General features: G+C 38.2%; 3 protein-coding genes across 4 annotated transcripts in view; 2 read left to right on the forward strand and 1 right to left on the reverse strand.

Annotated features, from left to right (window-relative positions):
* Positions 1 to 289: 289 nt before the first annotated feature.
* On the reverse strand, positions 290 to 6,206 carry sprtn (SprT-like N-terminal domain). The gene is made up of 5 exons (XM_084433082.1): positions 5,666 to 6,206; positions 4,823 to 4,922; positions 3,514 to 3,642; positions 2,800 to 3,091; positions 290 to 1,499 (listed from the first exon to the last, which is right to left on the reverse strand). The coding sequence occupies exons 1-5, from the start codon at positions 5,968 to 5,970 to the stop codon at positions 430 to 432; spliced, it is 1,896 nt and encodes a 631-aa protein (XP_084289208.1). The 5' UTR covers positions 5,971 to 6,206; the 3' UTR covers positions 290 to 429.
* A 724-nt stretch (positions 6,207 to 6,930) lies between these two features.
* Positions 6,931 to 9,811, forward strand: exoc8 (exocyst complex component 8). The gene has a single exon (XM_084433079.1). The coding sequence runs from the start codon at positions 7,072 to 7,074 to the stop codon at positions 9,124 to 9,126; it is 2,055 nt and encodes a 684-aa protein (XP_084289205.1). The 5' UTR covers positions 6,931 to 7,071; the 3' UTR covers positions 9,127 to 9,811.
* Positions 9,812 to 11,692: 1,881 nt separating this feature from the next.
* trim67 (tripartite motif containing 67) overlaps positions 11,693 to 21,947 on the forward strand; it is a 45,957-nt gene continuing 35,702 nt past the window's right edge. For both annotated transcript variants that reach the window (XM_084433075.1, XM_084433076.1), the window contains exon 1: positions 11,693 to 12,881. In XM_084433075.1, the coding sequence (XP_084289201.1) occupies positions 12,117 to 12,881 (765 nt within the window). In that variant the 5' untranslated portion in view covers positions 11,693 to 12,116. The remainder of the gene's footprint in view (positions 12,882 to 21,947) is intronic.

Raw genomic sequence — 21,947 nt, forward strand, 5'->3', positions numbered from 1 at the left:
ACGAGCGAAATTCAGTACTGCTGAATCGGCATGAACCGCGGACATCAACCCACACAAGGACAGTGACGTCTCTTCAAACAACTCACTCGGTTTCAACTAAGCTGTCAATCAGTCCTGCTGACCACACCCAATATTCTTCCCATGATGCAAAATTGAGGTAGAATAAGTCAGTAATTGGAGAAGTACAAAAGGAAATGTGGTATTTTTTGTGGGCTATTGTGCTGCTAACGACTTCTAAATGTATTTTAAAAGCCGTGACTTACAAAGTTATTGCATTGAAAGCAATGTTTCTCACCACTATGATATTCTAAATAATATGTAATCTTTCTATTTACAGCTATACCTGAGTTTTGAGCAAAGGAATCCCATAGAAAACACCTCTCCTAGCTTTAGTAAAGCCCTATGGCCTGTACTTGATGTTTTCAGAGATTACAACAGACAGGAATCTAAATGTTCATTGACTGCAGACTCGGGTACTTTGATGTGGCACACAGGGCAGTGGACTGTGATCTGGAATGGAGGATTGTTTGGAACGGCGTCTCCGACCTCCTCTCTCTGCTGCACTGCGGACGTGGTGGACTCACCGACTGTCCGCTGGAAGTAATCAAAGATATGTTCGGAGTTATGCTCTTCCCGTGATCTTTTCTTGGCTCCTGAAGGCGTAGTCCCTGATGTCCGGGGGCTGCCAATGTTTCTAGGACTCGGAAAGTTGGATTCATGCTTTCCGGAGTGCTTGGAACTGGACCCTGAAGTAGTTGAAGTGTGTGAACTTTGGGGAGTGCCAGTGTTTCCGAATCCTGAGCTTGCAGCATCTGACCCTAGTTTTTGGTTACTTCCGAGGAGCTTAGAAACGTAACCTGATGTGCTAGTTGCAGACTTTTGAGGGCTTCCGAAAGCTTTCGACTTTGAATCTGGGAATTCAGTTTTAGCACTGTTTCCAAAATATTTGGAGAGATACGACTCTATAGAGTCAGGCTTTGGCCCTGTGGTGGTGGATGAATGATGGTTATTGATCAGGCTTGTTTTTCCAAAAGGTTTTGTGTCTAAGGCACTAGATGAAGATGCTCCATTACATTTAGCAGGGTTTGCTGTCGTGGCATCTGTGGCAGGCTTGGAGGAACCGGGAGCACTGGCTGCTCTCTCCGGAGATTTGAGGACTATGGCCTGGAAGAGATCTTGCACTGACCTCTGCTTGCCTCTTAAGTCTTTGACTTTGGAAATCCTCACAGGTGAGCCGTTGACGTTGATAAAGGCATTAGTGTTGCTAACAGACTTCCTGCGGGGAACATTCGATGCACCTTTGCTGACTCTTTTGGGCAAGTTTGTCTCAATGGGCCATAGGCTTGGAAGGAGCGGAGAGTCAGAGTCAGAGTCAGAGTCAGGTTGCGCTTTAGGAGGACTCTGAGTCAGCTTGTTTGTGGAAGTCTGCGTGTTCCCTCCAAGAATAAACCCTTTCCCACTGAATGGAATGACATTTCTGATGTCTTGTAAGCCAGAGCCTGAAACACAATACATATAATATAATTGTCCAGAAAAGCAATGTGGCACTATCAAAACAATGCTCTTTGTTTGTGCAAGCGGCCTGACATAGCATCACTGGCTCAACCAATGCCATTTGTGACGGATCTACCGAATTGTGAATCATCAGTGTTGGAGTCGGCCATTTTATTAGAACCAGGAAGTTATATTGGGGTAGGACCATCTGTAAGTTTGACCAAACAAGGGGAGTTTTTAGGAAACCTGAGGTGCCCTAAACAAGACTTGCTCCTTTTAACAAGATTCTGACTTGTTAAAAGCATTCATGTCCTTGTAGAGCTTGTAATTACAACTTATAAACTTGTACCATCTGACCGCTGCAACATCACGTGGAAACACTGTAGTAAAATGTAGTTAAGCCATTGATCTATATTTATGATGGATCAGTGAGTTAAACTACCTTTGTTTAATAATTAGGAATTAAGACTCAGGTATACTTAAAGGTGCAGTCTGTAAGAATGACAACTAGTGGTCAAAATAGGTACTGCAGTCCAATTCAAAATATCGGAGATTGTCGTTTCTCCCGCCACCTGCTCCTCAGACTGGACGGCGCTCACACGGGTTGCCAGTTTAAGCACACGCAACAGGAACGAGCACAATGGACAATAAAAATTGGCAAATTGGCAAAGCGCAGCATCACAGACCAAAACAAAAACAAACACAAACATTCCAGCCTGGAAACGCACATTTCAAAGTAAAATAACTGGCTGTGTTTTTCAGAGAAAGGAGTATGTGAACTTAGCATGTTTCCTCAATATATCCAAACATATTATGGTATTGTTATGCTTTAGTAGAGTGAAAAAGTTACATACAGCACCTTTAATTTTCTTTGTTCCGCTCTGTATGGCGCAATTTAGCAAATTTTGTTTTAGTTTTAGTCATAGTCTTTTGGCTAAAAGGCCAAGTAGTGTTCATGTAAACCTAGCTATTGTGATTGAATCTCTTCCCAAATCAGCCCTATCTAACATTTTCATTTCATTTTTTATTCATTGATGAAAAGGTCAATAGATTTTCCTCAATTCAACACAGATTAATTTTTCCAATAATAGTGTTGCCATAGAGTACCATAGTCTATTTGAACCAATTTTGAATCCTATTTGAAAAATCATTATTCTAGCAGAAGTGGTATAGAAAGTTCAGACCTTTTTTTTCTATTTAGCATTTGCTCTTAAAGCTAGTCTAATTTCCTTTTCTATGCACATTTGTATGAATAAAAGTCAATTTATACATCGTTTAATAATGTGGTAATAGCGAATGGATCACCTGTTGTGCTGCTGGGAGGCTTTGAACTCTTGGAAATCTCACTGGAAGGATTTTTGTCTTTCTTTTTGTCGCTTTTGCCTGTTTTCCCATAATTCTCTGGCTCTTTGATTTTGGTGTATGTTCCACCGCAGGTCCTTTGGTGCTCAGCCCACCAGAGATCTCTGGCCGAGGGAGGTCTGTTCATCGCACGCTTTACGTAGCCAAAGAACGGTCTGCGATTCTGACAGGGTCCGTTACAGCGCCACCAGTGCTGCCTGTACACGTCAACCTCATCGTGAAACGAGTGATATACCTGTGAAACGAGAAGCAATACAGCACAGACTGATTGGTGTCATAATGTTCTGCTAGTTAAGTCATGACGTATAGAATACTGTTTCCGGGTCCAAACCTCCTCTCCATTTCAAGTGAGAATACGTTCTCAACAATCATTTATGAGCACTATGCATTTATAGCAGATCTATAAGCTAAGTTTACATTACAGTCTTCAGGCTCATGACATCTCCAATATCTTAACAATTCATAAAAGACGAATCACTGTCTGGTCAACTGAGATTTCGGTATAGAGATAAAGGTTAGATCACCGTGAGTGTATATCGGCACCGTTTGTTGTTTGCTTTTGGGATCTGATAGAGAATTTGGACCAGGAAACTGACATGTGACGTCAGACTTAACAACTGGATATTGTTTAATAATCTGATCTGTTCACAGTCTTACAGTGATTTTGGTGCCGCTTGCTTGGTTGATTCTGTCCATGTGTTTGCAGAACTCTGGTCCGTGACCATCTCGATCTCTGTTGTTTTGAGTCACAAAGAGAAGAGCGTGGATCATCTCATGAAGAAGAGTCTGTGGAAAGAAACAGTAAAATTAAAATCAAAAATACATTTAGGGCACTTCATTTTAAATTTTCCTCACATAAATGTATAAGATGGAACATGTTATTGTACCATATAACATATATATGATTAATGGTATAGAATACAAAAATGAACTTTTTTTCTTTAGAATAGGGTGCATTGTTGAATTGTGCACAGTAAGACCAAAAGCCTGTGCTAACCCTGTAATGCCTGACATATGAAATAATATAAATCTATTTATTTATTTGTTTTAAATGGAAGAGTTTATTGAACCTTTAAACAAAATATAAAAAAACATATGTGTTTTATGTTGAGTATCACATTTGATACAATATGGCTTTTATGACTCATACCCAGACAGCAACATAGTGTCAGCCCAGATCCGGCCCACATCTGGTATAATCCACGTGTACCAGATGTGGGCCGGATCTGGGCCGACACTATGTTGCTGTCTGGGTATAATACGATATAGCTAGTGAGTATACAGAGTTCACACTCGATTCGAGGAAAATAATACCTCAATTTTATTCAGAGGCTCAAACTAAGCAAAAATTTGCAATTTGTCATTTATATGGTCAAAAAGTAAAATTAAATTATGAAAGCTTGCAAGGTAAATAGATGAGATTTGTATAACTGTATGGCAGAATACTTGCATAAAATGCATATAAATATCAGTTGTCACTCTTTATCTCCCAATACCATGAAATATAATGTTTAAATGTTTAAATGTTTTAAAGCTGAAGCTCTTTAGTTTTTTACATTTTCACATGATTTTTCTAATATATATATATAGGCTATATATATATATATATATATATATATATATATATATATATATATATATACATAATCAAATAATTAAATATTCATCTTGAAATATTATGATTACAATATTGAAGTTATTCTTACGTTATTGTATAAATATCATTAAAGATTCAATTTCACAGCACAAAGACGTGAAGGATGACATTTTTATAATACATTTTTGCTAAAAGGTCTTTTTCTTGCTGAAAAGTATAAACTATCAATCGGATGACATGTAGAAGATTGTGCACAACGGGTTTGCCAGTAAAGTAAAGTTTAGAGGCTTTAGAAATTACGATACAGTAGTTTTATCGTACTTAGGTTAAGGAATTTTCATTTTGACTTTAAAGTCACATTTAACTAACCTGTACGAGATCTCTGCGGGGTCTGAGCTTCAGGAGAGGTTCACTGAGTCGAATAGAACACAAGCCTCCTCTTCCCTCATAAGAGCAAACACCAGCACACCTGAGGAAACAGACATTAGACAGTGATTACACACATCACAGTCATCTATCTATCTGTCAATCTATCCATCTATCTATCTATCTATCCATCTATATGTCTGTCTTTCTACTTATATGTCTGTCTGTCTATCTATCCATCGTCTGTCAATCTATCTACCCATCTATCTGTCTGTCTATCTATCTATCTGTCAGTCTATCTATCTGTCTGTCTATCTACCTATCTATATATCTATCTATCTATCTGTATTTCTATATATCTGTCTATCTATATCTATATATCTCTATATCTATATATATATATGCATGTCTGTCTATCTATCTATCCAATTCAATTCAAATTGCTTTATTGGCATGACTGTAAAATTTAAATAATACAATATTGCCAAAGTTTGGAATACATAGAATAATAAAAACATAATATTAGAAAATATTAGAATATAACTTAAATTTAAATAAACAGTGTAACTAGGTAGTAATATACAAAAAATAATATTCTATTAACTATCTATCTATCTATCTATCTATCTATCTATCTATCTATCTATCTATCAGTCCATCTATCTAACGTTATCTATATGTCTATCTATCTGTCAATCCATCTATAGGCCTATGTCTATCTATCGATATGTCTGTCTGTCTATCTATATATCTATATGTCTGTCTGTGTAACGTTACATATCTGTCTATGTATTTGTTTTGCTGAGCATTAGGCAGAATCCTGTCCGTTGGGTTTGTGACTCTTACAGTGTCATCCTCGGGCTCCACTTCACCTCCACCCCGCTGAGTTTCCCCCAGAAGAACCTGTCGTTAAACTGCAGGAACATGGCTCTCACGTCCGGACTGGGGTCCAGCGTCTCCCACGACTCATCCACGATGGACAGCGATCTCTCAGGTCTGGGGCTGGGCTGAGAGAAGGGAATCACACCAGAGGATTCGATCTTACGCTTTTTACTGGCCGGACAGTCTTCATCACTCCATCCAGCAGCCGATGTCTCCTGATCAAACTGCTCTTGTAAACGAAGAGCGAGTAAAAAGTCTTCATCCTCCATCTTCAGTCTTCTTTAGAGCGAATAACGTTAGATCAACTGGATGCCACCGTCAACCAGCACAAAAACTCCACATATAAACATTAATCAAAACCAACGAAACTCCCACCTCATACATTAAAGGGTTTAGTATAAAGCTCGGGCTAATCGAAGGTTTTCACGATACTGATTAACGTCTCAATTTTTTGAAGGAATACTGTCAGAGCACTTCCACTAGAGACCTTTGAAAAAAAAGAATTGTTGGCCAATCAGAAAGTCACACAGTGTAATGGAATGCTGGGAAATGTATTTCTATTTTTCAATTTGATAATATACATGAACAGCGAAACACGGGGAATATGTGGATATTACGCCGTGCAATGCCCAAACAGATAAAATAGAGTTACAAAAATAGAGTAAAAAATAACGATGCTGTGTTACGTTATTCTTACGTGAAATGTTGACCGATCAAAACAGTTGCACGGAGTTGATGTAGCTGCTCAAATAAAAACAAATAGTAGAATTAGTCTTTTGATATTTAATTATTTACCCAGATATTAAAGTGTGGTCTGCAAATATTTTCCTTATAAACACGGGGTAATTTATTCATTTTACTCTGTTAAAACACTTCCTACAAAGGAGGTGGTGCTGATTTTTGGTCTTGCTGTTTTACTCAAATGGGCACAATGACATATTTTAAAAATCTGTATACTTTATATTTGTGAGCTGTAATAAAGCAGTATGAATTAAAACATATGTGAATATGTGTGTTTTTTAATCAAACTATTTATTTGTTAAACTCATTATAGGCATATTAACATGGACAACAACAACAAAAAAATGCATGTAAAATACACCGAATGCAAACAACTGCGTGTTACTAGAGGCACATTTTATTAGTATTTTTAAATTATTCAAATATATAAGTGCGTGAATCTATGTTGTTGTGTATTTTGAAACGTTCGCTCTTCACGTGATGTGAGTGACGTCACGGGGAGGTGTCGCGAGTGTCTTGTTGAGGAAGCGCTCTCTGCAGCTAAACTGCAATGACTACCTGATTTACACAGAATTACATTCTCATTTGTGTTTCTTTTATACATTTTCTTTCGCCGTGACATCCAAAAAATGGCTGACACTGGAAACCGTTTGCGTAAGTTGCTGGAATCCCCTAATTTTGACCCTCAGTCGTACGTGAAGCAGCTCTCGCAGCAGTCCGACGGGGACCGAGATTTACAGGAACACCGTCAGAAAATACAAACACTCGCCGACGAAACCGCACAAAACCTGAAGAAAAATGTTTATAAAAACTACAGGCAGTTTATTGAGACAGCCAAGGAGATTTCATACCTGGAAAGTGAGATGTATCAGCTCAGTCACATTCTTACCGAGCAGAAGAGCATAATGGAGAGCATTACACAGTCTCTCCTGTCCACGGACAAAGACGAAACAGCCAAAGAAATGCTCACAGCCTTCCCAAAGGAAACAGAAGAGGTCAAACAAAGAACCCTAACCACGCTTTTGGAAAAAGTGGAGGGATGCAAGAACATCATGGAAACCCCCGGCAGATATCTGGTCTACAATGGAGATCTTTTGGAGTATGACGCGGACAACATGTCGCAGATCCAAAAGGTCCATGCGTTTCTGATGAACGATTGCCTGTTAATTGCAACCTGGTTGGCGAACAGACGCGGCGCTGTGAAATACAAGTACAGTGCGTTGTATGACCTGGAAAGCTTTGCGGTTGTAAACGTAAAAGACAACCCTCCGATTAAAGACATGTTCAAAATCCTCATGTTCCCAGATAGCCGCATCTTCAAAGCTGAGAACAGCAAGATCAAGAAAGAGTGGCTGGAGATCCTGGAGGAAACAAAGAAAAACAAAGTGGCGAAAGACAAGCACATAAAGGAAGAGGAGGTGCCGACGTCGCCGGTCAGGCAGGACGTCTCCACGAACCCATTTGAAGATGACGAACCACTAGATTCAGAGGAACTGGTGGATCTGAGTCCCGAATGGATCCAGGAGCTTCCGGAAGACCTTGACGTTTGCATCGCTCAGAGAGACTTCGAGGGCGCTGTTGATCTTCTAGACAAGCTAAACGAATATCTGAAGGAGCAACCGGTGAGCCCGCGGGTGAAGGATCTCAGGGGGAAGGTGGAGGAGCGCGTTCGACAGCTGACGGAGGTTCTGGTGTTCGAGCTCTCGCCCGATCGCTCTCTCCGCGGAGGACCTAAGGCCACACGGCGAGCCGTATCCCAGCTCGTCCGCCTGGGCCAGTCCACGAAAGCCTGCGAGCTCTTTCTGAAGAACCGAGCCGCGGCCGTCCAAACCGCCATCCGCCAGCTTCGCATCGAAGGAGCCACGCTGCTATACATCCAGAAGCTCTGCAACATCTTCTTCACGAGCCTGCTGGAAACCGCCAGGGAGTTCGAGACGGATTTCGCGGGGAACACCGGCTGCTACTCCGCCTTCGTGGTCTGGTCTCGTTCGGTGATGAAGATGTTCGTAGACGCCTTCAGCAAGCAGGTGTTCGACAGCAAAGAGAGCTTGTCCACCGCCGCCGAATGCGTGAAGTTCGCGAGCGAGCACTGCAAGCAGCTGAGCGACATCGGCTTGGACCTGACCTTCATTTTACAGTCTTTGCTCGTGAAAGACATCAGGGCGGCGTTGCAAAGCCAGAAAGACATCATCATAGAAGCGACCAAGCATCGCAACTCTGAGGAGATGTGGCGCAGGATGAACCTGATGACTCCTGAAGCCCTGGCCAAACTCAAGGAGGAAATGCGGAGCTGCGGGATCGGCGGGTTCGACCAGTATACTGGAGAAGACTGCTGGGTCAACCTGAGCTACACCATCGTGGCCTTCACCAAGCAGATGATGGCGTTCCTGGAGGAAGGGCTGAAGCTGTACTTCCCAGAGCTGCACATGGTGTTTCTGGAGAGCCTGCGGGAGATCATACTGGTGGCGGTTCAGCACGTGGACTACAGCCTGCGCTGCGAGCAGGAGAGCGAGAAGAAGGCCTTCATTCTGCAGAACGCTTCCTTCCTGCACGAGACGGTGCTTCCCGTTGTGGAGAGGAGGTTTGAGGAGGGAGTGGGGAAACCAGCCAAACAGCTCCAGGATCTGAGGAAGAGCTCTCGGCCTGTCAGAGTCAATCCCGACAGCACCATGTCCGTTGTTTAGATGTGGATCAATGAGACTGCTGATGCACTACCAATGAGGGCTTAAAATCTCAATGCATTTCATGAAGTACTCTCATATGACTCGTTTTTGGTGTCGTGATGCACTCCTAACTCTCACTGGAAATACGTAGTCTGTATTTACTTACCTTCATGTCAAACCTTTGTTGTTGTACATGGAAAACAAAATGAGAATAAAAAAAAATTCAAATGGGCATCAAGCTTAAAAAAAAATCAACCTACATATTTTTTTACATTTCATCTAAAAATCAGTGGTAATGGCATTGAATCAATGTTACAATGTGATGTTGGTTCAACAAAAGGAGAATTAAAAAAAAAATCTTCAAATTTTCAAATGGGTGTCAAGCTTAAAAAAATTGCAATAAAGCACTGTTGAAAAATAGTCCATAAAGTCTTAAAACAACAGCATATGGGTTTGAAATAAAACGAGGGTGAGTAAATAATCACAAATAGCAACTTTATAACACTTGCATTTCATAATTGTATTAATTGTGCTTTATATTGTTTAATCATTTATAATAAACTGTATATTATTAAAGTAAATGGAAATATTGCCCTACAATGAAAAAAATATTTTCATCCACCCTATTAAAAAAATGTACACCGAAAAAATGTTTTCATTCATCCAATAAAAAAATAATAATTCGTTCACATCTATATTTTATAACTTGAGCCAATGAAAAAACAATGAAGTACTCTCATATGACTCATATTTGGTGTTGTGGTGCACTCCCAACTCTCACTGAATAGTTCATTGGAAATAAAACATTCTGTTATTATATACTTGCCTTCATGTCAGACCTTCATGTTATTATTATGCATGAAACACAAAAGGGGAATTAAGAAAAATCTTACAATTTTCAAATGGTTGTTAAGCTTCAAAAATGGCCTTAAACAAACTATTGAAAAATTAGTCCATAGAGTCTCAAGACAACAGCATATGATTTTGAAATAAACGAGGGTGAGTAAATAATCACAAATAGCAAGCTTTTTTTGTTCTTTAATCATTTACAATAACCTGTATATTATTAAACTAAATGGAAATTAATATCGCCCTACATGTTAAAATATAAAGAATATACCACTTAATTTGTCATTTTAGTCAAGCAAAAAAAAAAAAATTTGAGGTAGACATGAAACCACTTATTTTTACTGCTCTCTTTTGACAGTTTATAAATTTGTAAAGACATTGTTTTGCTTTAAAAGCAAGGTGTAAAACCCGCTTAACATGAATATGTTGTGTTGATTTGATCCTGTGCTCCAGATGTCTGAGCTTGTAAATGTAGTGCCCCCTGCTGTACAGGGAATTGTTCAATAAAAGTAAGGCTCAGTTCAAAATCCCAAAGCCACAGTCTTGACAACAACCCAGAGTTATTAAAAATATTCCCCTTTCATCTGTTTCTCTTTCACACTGCTGTTTCTGTTCTCTGTCAGACTGCATAAGCTTGATCATATATTCACAAGACTTTTTTGTATTATGTTTCTGTTGTTTTTGAAACCCTCTTGACACATAGACAGGATGATAATATGAGGAGAAGGTTTGATGTATATGAGACTTCGATGGATTTAAAACAAGAACTTTAATGCATCAGTAAAATCTAACCTGGTTATTTGATCCAGTAGGCTATGCATCAGCCTCTGGGTTATGACAGGAGATGATTTTTCCTTTGGCAAACCTCCAGCATAATCTCATGGATCAGTCTCGCGCCTCTGAACAACATGACAGGCGTGTGTGAAAGAACAATAACGTCTGCTGTCGCTGCCCTGATTGTCAAACCAAATACTCTGCACTGTACTACTATTAGATTAGATTACACTGGACATTAGTTTATTGAAAATTATTTAGTGATTTATGCATTTTCTATCCTTTCTCTTATTATCTTTCTCTTTGTGTGTGTGTGTGTGTGTGTGTGTGTGTGTGTGTGTGTGTATATATATATATATATATTTGTGTGTATGTGTTAGTATAAATATGCATATATATATATATATATATATATATATATATATATATATATATATATATATATGTGTGTGTGTGTGTGTGTATAATGTATATACAGTATACACACGGAGAGACATAAAACATATAGGCCTATGTACACATAAAAACAAACCTTTATGTTAGGCGTTAATCGGTTTGACAGGAGTAATATATGTGTGTGTGTATACTGAAAATGTTATACATATTCAATCATAATGTAAACTATTTTAATCTAAAATTATAAAATAATACAGTGAAAATGGGCCCTAAAATATATATATATATATATATATATATACATATATATACTATAATTTGTAGCCAATGTGTACTACATAAGAAATATCTTTCACTTTAACTTACCTTTTTGCCTATTTCAGGAAAAAAAAAATGCCTACTATAACTGCTTCTATAGAAATACACAATATTTATTTTTATATGAACGCAGTAGCCTAATTTCCCCATTACCATTCAACCCTCACATAAGGTGTTAGGTGTGTGTAGGATTATGGTGACGTGCGCGCGCTGAAGTGCTCATTAATTGTGTGCTGTAATTAGACTGTGTGGGCAGAAGCAGCTCGATGCTCGCTGTGATACATTCCTTGCACTGATTATTTACGGCCTCTCTCAGAATCAGGCGACTGGTCAGCCCTCTCTCAGATGCCATCACAATTACAACGCCTGTCCTCCTTTGACGGGGTTGTTTACACACGGGCTTCTTTAAATTGCAAATTAGGCTTTTTTTCCCCCTCAAACCGATGACCCTGGAATACGGGACGATAATACAAATTCTTCTCGCCGCATTTAATTAGCGGCATTAAGGGAGTTGTAGTTTTTAAGAGCTCAACTGAAACGGCGGGTGTGGGCAGAGTGACTACAACTACCACAACCGTTGTCTCTGTGCGCATGCGCGGAGCGCGTAACGGAGCTGTCCGCGTCTAGTAGTGCTGCTCTGATTTCATTCAACGGCTGCGCGTGTGAGCGGGTTTATGGACGCGATGGAAGAAGAACTGAAATGCCCGGTTTGCGGTTCTCTCTTTAAGGAGCCTATTATTTTACCGTGCTCGCACAATGTCTGCCTGGCGTGTGCCCGGAATATCATCGTGCAGACCCCGGAGGGAGAGACCCCTCCGCAGAACCGAAGCTCCGGCACCTCGGACTATGATTATCTGGACATGGACAAGATGAGCATGTACAGCGAGACGGACAGCGGCTACGGCTCATACACGCCGTGCCTGAAGTCCCCCAACGGGGTGCGAGTGTTCCCGCCGGCTCTGCTGCACCGGCACTGCTCCATCACTTGCCCGCTGTGCCACCGCAGCGTGTCGCTGGACGAGCGCGGGCTCCGGGGACTCCAGCGCAACCGGCTCCTGGAGGCGATCGTGTCCCGCTACCAGCAGAGCCGCGCCGCCTCCGTCAAGTGCCAGCTGTGCGACCGCAACCCGGTGGACGCCACGGTGATGTGCGAGCAGTGCGATGTGTTTTACTGCGCGCCGTGCCAGCAGCGCTGCCACCCGTCCCGCGGACCGCTGGCCAAACACCGGCTGCTGCCGCCGACTCACGCGCAGGCGGGCATCGCGCAACCGGCCGCAGCCTCCGCGCGCAAACAGGCGACGTGCGTGGATCACGAGTCGGAGAACTACAGCATGTACTGCGCCAGCTGCAGGAGCCCCGTGTGCTACCAGTGTCTGGAGGAGGGCAAACACGGAAAACATGATGTGAAGCCGCTGGCCGCCATGTGGAAACAACACAAGGTAAATGACACATTGTGCCACTGTGACTGTAGTACAGTAGTACAGTTGGTAAAACCATGGTAGCTACTGAAATTAATGTACCATGGTATGTTACTCCAAGGCACTTCTATGAATCATGGTACTTGTCTTCCAAAAAACAAGAGGGAAACAAAGCAAAAAACAAACAAAACAAAAACACACAAAAAAAACCTTGGTACAGTAGCAAAAAAAGTTCCAAAAGAAATGTTGTTGTTATATTGAACTAAGGAGGATTCATATTTAGAGCCCCTTATAATGGGAGTGAATGGTACCTGAGATTTTGAAGCCCAAAAAAGCGCATCCATCCATTATAAAAGTAATCCATACGACTCCAGGGGGTAAAGGCTTTACAATAGAAGGCTTTAAATTTATAAATAATAGAGGCTTTAACTTTATGAACTATAATCACTGGCTTCCAGTAACAGCCGTACATGAGTCTAGTTCCGGAGGTGATTATAGTTTATCAAGTTATAAATACACAAGCTATAAAAAATTGATATTTTTCTTACAAAAACGCATCGCTTCGCTTCTGAAGGCCTTTATTAAACCCTGGAGTCGTATGGATTACTTTTATGATGGATGAATGCACTTTTTTGGGCTTCAAAATCTCAGGCTTTATTCACTCCCATTTTAAAGCTTGGGAGAGCCAGGATATTTTTTTATATAACACTGATTGTGTTTGGCTCTAAGAAGAAAGTCATACATAGGATGGCTTGAGGGTCAGTAAATTATAGGATTATTTTCATTTTTGGGTGAACTATCCCTTATCATTTAAAAAAAAAAACGCTTGTGTAATGGAAAGTTTCCATGGATGTTAAAGGTTCTTCATGGAACCATCAATATCAGTAAAGAACTTTTATTTTCAAGAGTGTAAGTGAAAAGATTGTATATTGAACCTTTTCAGGATTCCAAACATGCAGATCATATTTTGGCCTAAACCTGTATTTCTAAAAGTGTAGTGTTATTTATATTACCTTGGCATGCAATATGGTGATCATTCATACCAAAGTACCATTGTATTTCCAGCTGATACTATCATTATATCATTGTACCACCACAATACTTTTAGGGTTTGCTCTTCCCAAAAAGACAAGACAAAACACTGATCTCATACTTAGTGTAGTTCAATAGCTGTGATTTTATGCGAACAAATGCATCTTCCAAAACACTAACACAACCTTAAGTTAGATTGAATCTAAGACACACACACACACACACACACACACACACACACACACACACACACACAGAGTGTCCACTCTGGGATTCTACTCATGCTTGTCTCTCTCAGACTCTCTGTGTGTGTGTGTGTGTGTGAGAGTAGGTCAGTGTAAGTGACTTATGCTGTTGTACAGTGTGTATGTGCGCTTCTGTGATGTGGCAGGAGGAAATTGAGGAAAGCTTATGTGTGAGAATCACAGTGTGTGTGTGCAGTTTTATTGTAGGCGGGGAGGAACTGTGTGAGTGTGTATGAGTCAGTCTAAATTCTACCCTCCCGCTGGGCCTTTTTTTCTTCCTCATGCACTTTAATGGATTCAGATGGAGCCGGAAGAACAGATAATTTGACACATATTGCATGAAGCTGTCAGATTGATCAATGAAATGAGAACACACCTTTAGCCCTGAGTTTAGCCTGGATCTCTCTAATCCCCAGGATGGTGCGCTCCGGGGTCTTTATCGTTTAAGTGGTGTTTGTGGCATTCTGCTGTTATTACGAACCAAAAATGGGCTGTAAATTATGAGGATGAGACATATATGTTGATTTTAGTGAATAAAACATTAGGTTGGAGATTTAAGTATTGATGTCTAATGATTGCCATCCATTATGATATTTCAGAAGAGAGAGATTAAACATAATAACTTGCTATGCTCGGGACACATACTGAAGAAAGAGAGATGTAAAGATACAGATATATACATAGAAATATTCTCTGTTAGGTTTTATAGATGCCTCTTTCAACCTTAGAGTAAAACATAAAACAGGTGATTTTGAGACTGTTTAAAATAAGAAGTAAATGTGAGATACATAGTCACAATTACAATTAATAAAGTCACAATTACAATAAATAAAGTCACATTGTGAGATATAAATCCTCAATTGGGAGATATAAAGTCACAATTACAAAAAATAAAGTCACAATTATGAGTAATAAAGTCACAGTTTGAAAATATAAGGTCAAAACCCAGAGAGCAACATAGTGTTGGCCCAGATCCGGCCCACATCTGGTACATGTGGATTCAACGTGTACCAGATGTGGGCCGGATCTGGGCCGACACTATGTTGCTGTCTGGGAATTAGGCTGAAGGTGCAATTATGAAAGAAAAAGTGACATTGTAAGCTCTAAAGTTACAATTACCAGAAATAATTACAAGATATAAATTGCAATTACAAAGTTAAGTTACTGTTTAGATATATAAAGTCACAATTATGCTAAAGTCACAGTTGTGAAAGATAAAGTGACATATAATGTGAGATATAATGTTAGAATTACAAACAAAAGTTGCAATTACAAGATATAAAGTCACAATTATGAAAAACAAAGTCACAATTTGGAACCATAATGTCACATTGTGAAATATAGTAACAATTATGCTGAATAAAGTCACAATTGTGAAACATAAAGGGACATTGTGAGAAACATATTACAATTACAAGAAATAAAATGCATAGTTTGGAAAAGTGAAGTCACATTGGGAAATATAATATTACAATTACAAGAAATAAAGGCACAATTGTCACAAGTTTGCTAAATAAAGTCACAATTGTGAAAATAATGAGACATTGCAAGATATAATATACTACTTATATTTTTACTGTGGAATATTTGGAATATTGCCATGTCTGAATATTTGCCACTTTTTTTTTTTTTTTTTTTTACTTGTCTTCACCTGTCACCACTTCAATTTGTCTACAGTGTATTGATTTGATATTGACTTATTTATTTCCCTGTGCAGTGTATTTGTATTGTGTTGCTCTGGAACTCTGCTGATGTCTGTACACACACTCTTATAGTAGATTACTATTAGCTGACTCTTAACCCCTGAACCCTGACCTCTTCCCTAAACACTAGCCATCACCCTGACCCTGACCAGGAGAGAGACATCTGTCCCCTAAATAGTGCTGAGAGTCAAGAGTATTCAGAAATGTTCATGTCGCTCTATATGTGTGCTGCAAGCAGATGGCTTTATATATGTGTGTGTGTGTGTGTGTGTGTAAATATACGGGGAGGCCGGGGCTAGTTGTCACACTTTTGTACACCCGTGAGTACTAAAAATCCTAGACACCTTGAAGTCTTGGCTAAAAAACTGCTGTTGCACACAAAGAGACAAAAAGGTCACATGATGACCTTACACTAAAGAACAACAACATAAATTACTGTAATTTATTAGTTTTTCACAAATTATATTTATGCTTTGGGTTTAAACCTTAGGCCTACATTCTGATGTAATATTAATCGAAATTATTTCTTTTCCCACAGACATTTTTTTATGAAGACCATATACCATGCTTAATATATTTTCTTTAGACATGAGCCAAATTGTTACTTAATGACGGTAAATAATTGTAATTTTATTTCGCCATAAACAAAAGCTATACTATTAAAGTAGAATTTTCATTTGAGATAAAACTAAAATGTTGTTGTAAGTCATTGTTTATTTTAGTTAATTTACTATAGTTACTTACTATAACATAAATGTGATGTCGTTTGCATCATATTTTCAGTTATGTACTAAATAAATAAATAAAATCCAACAATTATTTCTACTGTCATTCATAAATTAATAAATAAATACATAAAAAATAAAATTGCAAAAGTAAACACACACAGAAACAGAATATATATATATATATATATATATATATATATATATAAGACTATATGTAGTCTCTTGTCTGTGGAAATACCAATGGACGTCACTAAAATAAAGTATAAACGAAGTAAAAATGACTAACACACTGACACGTAATGCAGGAATGCCGTCTCTTTCCGCACACATTCATAAAGCCAATGTGTGGGCATAGCTGTGACCTCCTCCTCCACACACACATTTATGACACGCAAGGATGGTTTTGCCTCGCACACACACACACACACACACACGCACACACGCACGCACACACACACACACACACACACACACACACACACACACACACACACACACACACACACACACACACACACACACACACACACACACACACACACACACACACACACACACACAGCAGATCGAATGTAGGTTAGATGTTTCAGACTGAAATATGCAGGACCACTCCTCCATATGCCATCACTGTGTGTGTGTGTGTGTGTGTGTGTGTGTGTGTATGTAAGGAGTCTTTTTCATGGTTTTTCCTGCCGGCTATCTGTGACCAAGGAAACAGCTCAGTAAACTCAGGCCACTGACTCAATCTTACAAACCAGACTTTCAGCAAATATGACACGCACAGTGAGGCTGTAATGTTTCTTAAAAGAAAATGTATCAAATAAAGAAAATTATTATTATTTTTTTTTTATACAAAATCACAGAATTAGCAGTATACATTTATCTCTTGCTGTCTTTTCCTGTCTTTTTTATGAATAGATGCACATCAAAAGAGTAAAAAAAAAATTGATCAGCTTTTCTGTATACCGCTAATTCAAAAAAAAATGTTTGACTCTTTTGATGTGCATCTATTCATAAAAAAGACAGGAAAAGACAGCAAGATATATATGCACATCAAAGGATTCAATTTATCTATATCTATCTATCTATCTATCTATCTATCTATCTATCTATCTATCTATCTATCTATCTATCTATATATATATATATATATATATATATATACATATATATATCTTGCTGGCTTTTCCTGTCTTTTTTATGTATAGATGCACATCAAAGGATTCAATTTATCTATCTATCTATCTATCTATCTATCTATCTATCTATCTATCTATCTATCTATCTATCTATCTATCTATCTATCTCTCTATCTCATATATATATATATATATATATCTTGCTGGCTTTTCCTGTCTTTTTTATGAATAGATGCACATCAAAAGAGTCAATTTATATATATATATATATATATATATATATATAGAGAGAGAGAGAGAGAGAGAGAGAGTGAGAGAGAGCTCCACACACCCTCCTACAAACATGACCCGTCCTGTTCAACGCCTTAGTACAGAATCCTGTAATCTAGCGAGTTTCCATGGTTACACATGAATATTACGGCAATGTTTCATTTTCCCACACAACTGGGAAAAGAACCATCAGTGACTGTGGTTTCTTCAAACTTGCTGAACAGACAACCTCTCACCTCTCCTTTTGCTTCATATAAACGCAGAATGAATTTCACTTTGTAAACAAAAAAATGTCCAGGTCACATTTAATCTCAAAATCAGAACACACACACACACGCACGCACATTGTGCTCAAAATTCTCACCACTGTAATGTATTAACATATATTTACTTTTAGTATTTATTCTAAATGGTAGTAAAACATTACCATAATTCATTTTTAACAATATAAATAAACATGAATTAAAACTGTTCAAGACTATCAGTGTAAACTATAAATACTTTTTAATTCATAATTTAAATAATATATAATTACTGTTAGCACTACAATAACCATTGTCATAAAAAAATAAAATAAAATAAATAAAAACCTCAGAATGATTTTTTTTACACAACATTCTTTTTTTCTTTTAATTTGGGGGTGAAATATTATATGTTCCTGAAAGGTTAATAAGGCATTACATTTCAGCCTGTTCCTTACACAGCTATTATAAGGAATATAGAGCATGAGTCTCATAGACGTCTTTCATCGATTTTGACAAACCTGGTTACTATGAGCTATGTAATATGCTTATAAATTTTTTTTTTTTTTTGCCATGAAAAACATATGGCTTGGAACAACATGAGGATGAGTAAATGGCAGCATTTTAATTGCTAGTTCTACTTAATCTGTACATATTTCAGATCTATTTTCATACTTACTTCTTTAAATATATTAGAGTGATGAGGATAAACAAACCTCAGGGCTTCCCTTACTGTCTTCAGCATATTACACACATTCCCGATTCCCTCTGGCTGCAGTTAATGTCCAGCATCTTGAGGAAAAAAAGCGGGGAAAATGGCTAAAGAATCGACATGCGCGTGCAACCTTCATTTCAATGTTTAGAGCAAGATTTGCTTCACATTTCTTAGGATGATTAGCCTACAATGTTCTGTCAATTATTCATTTAAAAAAAAATGATGATGCCAATGACTTTCTCTCTTTCCATTTCAAACATCAAAGCAGGGAGATAAATGGAAGAGAGCGGCAGAGAGAGGGATGGTGTCATCAGTAGGGAGATTTGTGTGAGCTGGGTGGGTCAGATGGGTGATTGGTTCTGCTGACCTCCAGATGTACAGCATTAATCACTCAGTGGCCCGCAGAGACAAAGACAAAGACAGAAACTCCAGAGCCTAATGAGCTGCTCACGCTGCAAAAATCATTTTCTCAATCAGTCATTTTCTCCCGTTTTCCATTCAAAAATACAAGATACATTTACTTGAGGAATTAAAAATGGTGTAAGATATTAAAATATTTTTTCAGAGAATATGTCTTGATTTAATTAATTCCCTATTTAAATCCTAATATCTTACTTTATTTTTCTTCTGAAGTAAATCAATCTTGTTTTAAGATGTTCAAGCCTCGGTGTCGGTCCAAATCCTTGTGCATGTCCGATGAAATCCGAGCAGATTTTGCAAGTGTGAACGGCAACATTCGAGCGACATTCATTATGTGCTTTGTATAAAAGCTTGTATCCGCCACAGAATAAAAAATAAAAAAGGTAATTGCAATTCTGACTTTATAACTTGCAATTTCGGATTTGTTTATCTCGCAATTCTGACTTTATAACTCGCAATTGCGAGTTTATATCTTGCAATTCCAAATTTATATCTCGCAATTCTGACTTATTTTCTCGCAATTGCGAGTTTATATCTTGTAATTCTGACTTTATAACTCAAAACTGTGAGTTTATATCTCGCATTTCTGACTTTCTAACTTGCAATTTCGGATTTGTTTATCTCGGAATTCTGTCTTTATAACTCACAATTGCGAGTTTATATCTTGCAATTCTGACTTTTCTCGCAATTGCAAATTTATATCTCGTAATTCTGACTTTTCTCACAATTGCAAATTGAAATCTCGTAATTCTGACTTTATAACTCACAATTGCGAGTTTATATCTTGCAATTCTGACTTTTCTCGCAATTGCAAATTTATATCTCGTAATTCTGACTTTTCTCACAATTGCAAATTGAAATCTCGTAATTCTGACTTTATAACTCGTTTATGAAAAAAAATTTTTTTCTGGAAATCAGTTTCAGTCTGACTGATCTGATCAGATTTCACGTGGTTTATGTGACTTTCTCACACCACGTAAATGTTAGACATTGTCATAGGAAACTGAAAGTCGCTGCTGAAAGAAGTGTTGGGGCGATAAATAAAGTGCTTTGCACCATGCTAACACCAAACTCCTCTGTCCTGTATAGTTTTGTATGTGCATGAGGAGCACTAATTTGCAACTATTTTACGTTTTGACAAATTGGTGGCAAATTTGAATGATCTGTTTATGTCCCACTGAAGGTTAAAATTTGGTCACTGTAATGAAGTTCAAGCTCTGGGAAGAAGGAGGTGGAAACCAGCGAACATTCAATGTAAAGTGTCATGATAAAATAAACAACAAAAGTAAGAAGCAGCCCCTCCCGGACGACTGCCGCATATAAACACAACATAAAATGTCCCAGGTCTTCACAGACGTCATTCACAGTTGTCACTGCTCCTTTTATCCTTGTGGAGCTCCTCCGTGGACCTCGAGACCGGTGTGTGGCACAGATGACGCGCTTATTAAAGGGACAGTTCACCCAAAAATAAAAATTCTCTCATCATTTGCTCACCCTCAAGTTGTTCTAAACCCGTATACGTTTTTTTCTTCTGCTGAACACAAAAGAAGATATTTTGAAGAATGTTGATAATCAAACAGTTGATGGACACCATTGGCTTCCATACTATGGAAGTCAATGAGGACCAGAAACTGTCTGGTTACCAACATTCTTTGAAATATCTTCTTTTGTGTTCAGCTGAAGAAAAAAACTCATATGGGTTTAGAACAACTTGAGGGTGAGCAAATGATGACAGAAAATGTATTTCCCTTTAACATTAGCTCCACTACGGCTCTTGGCCTGCTCTGCCTCATGAGTCAAATCCAGTCATTTTAACAAGAATCCAAGCGATCGGGAATTTCGTATGAGAGCGAAAGATTTCCCTATCCACATTTCGCAACAGGTTCAGTTGGTCACATGAATTACCCACGCTGACCAACAGAAAGCGGCTTGATTTGAAAGTCACTTCTGTGTGAGCTGTACTTCATACATCACTACTGACAACAGACACTTGAACGTTTTTGCCAACAAAATGGCACAAAATTGAATACAAATCAAATATTAAATATGAAAATGCCAACTCATCAAATATTTAAATTTTCTCATGAGATTTGGTTGTCCAAAGCTGTAATTTTAGGGTTGCCCATTGTCCTGTATTATATGGAATCCATATTAAATTCACATTACCTAATTAAAGGCGAGACACTACAGGTGAATAGGGTAAAATTTTTAACTAGCAGATATCACCATGAAACTTTCCCAGTTGATTACCTACATTAAGATGAGAAAAAAATGTATTACAAGTTTTCTGTAATTTAATGTTTAAATATGCAAATCAGGCAATATCTAATCAAATATGCACTAATTTGCAATATTTTAAAAAACGATATCTGAGTATTGGATAAAGCCAGGTTAAAAATTATTTTTTCATTGTGTTCACATATTAGATGGGAAAAAAAATTACAGAGGGATTTATGGATATCTACTTTTGTTATCCTGTAAATCAGAAAATACTGTCAATAGCCTTAAAAAAATTATTTTCGCCATGTTTTTTGGAATAAAATGTTATATAAATCAGGCTAGGAATAATATATTTACAAATCCCTCAGTAAAT

This window comes from Rutilus rutilus (assembly GCF_951802725.1).
Source record: "Rutilus rutilus genome assembly, chromosome: 15".
NCBI lineage: Eukaryota > Metazoa > Chordata > Actinopteri > Cypriniformes > Leuciscidae > Rutilus > Rutilus rutilus.

Excerpts from the sequence above, each read along its gene's own strand:
- sprtn (XM_084433082.1), bottom strand. The coding sequence starts at position 5,970 with ATGGAGGATGAAGACTTTTTACTCGCTCTTCGTTTACAAGAGCAGTTT. Across the intron at positions 4,923-5,665 it reads TGGAGCCCGAGGATGACACT|GTGTGCTGGTGTTTGCTCTT; the intron begins GTAAGAGTCACA and ends CTGTTTCCTCAG. Across the intron at positions 1,500-2,799 it reads GCCTCCCAGCAGCACAACAG|GCTCTGGCTTACAAGACATC; the intron begins GTGATCCATTCG and ends ATTGTGTTTCAG.
- exoc8 (XM_084433079.1), top strand. The coding sequence starts at position 7,072 with ATGGCTGACACTGGAAACCGTTTGCGTAAGTTGCTGGAATCCCCTAAT.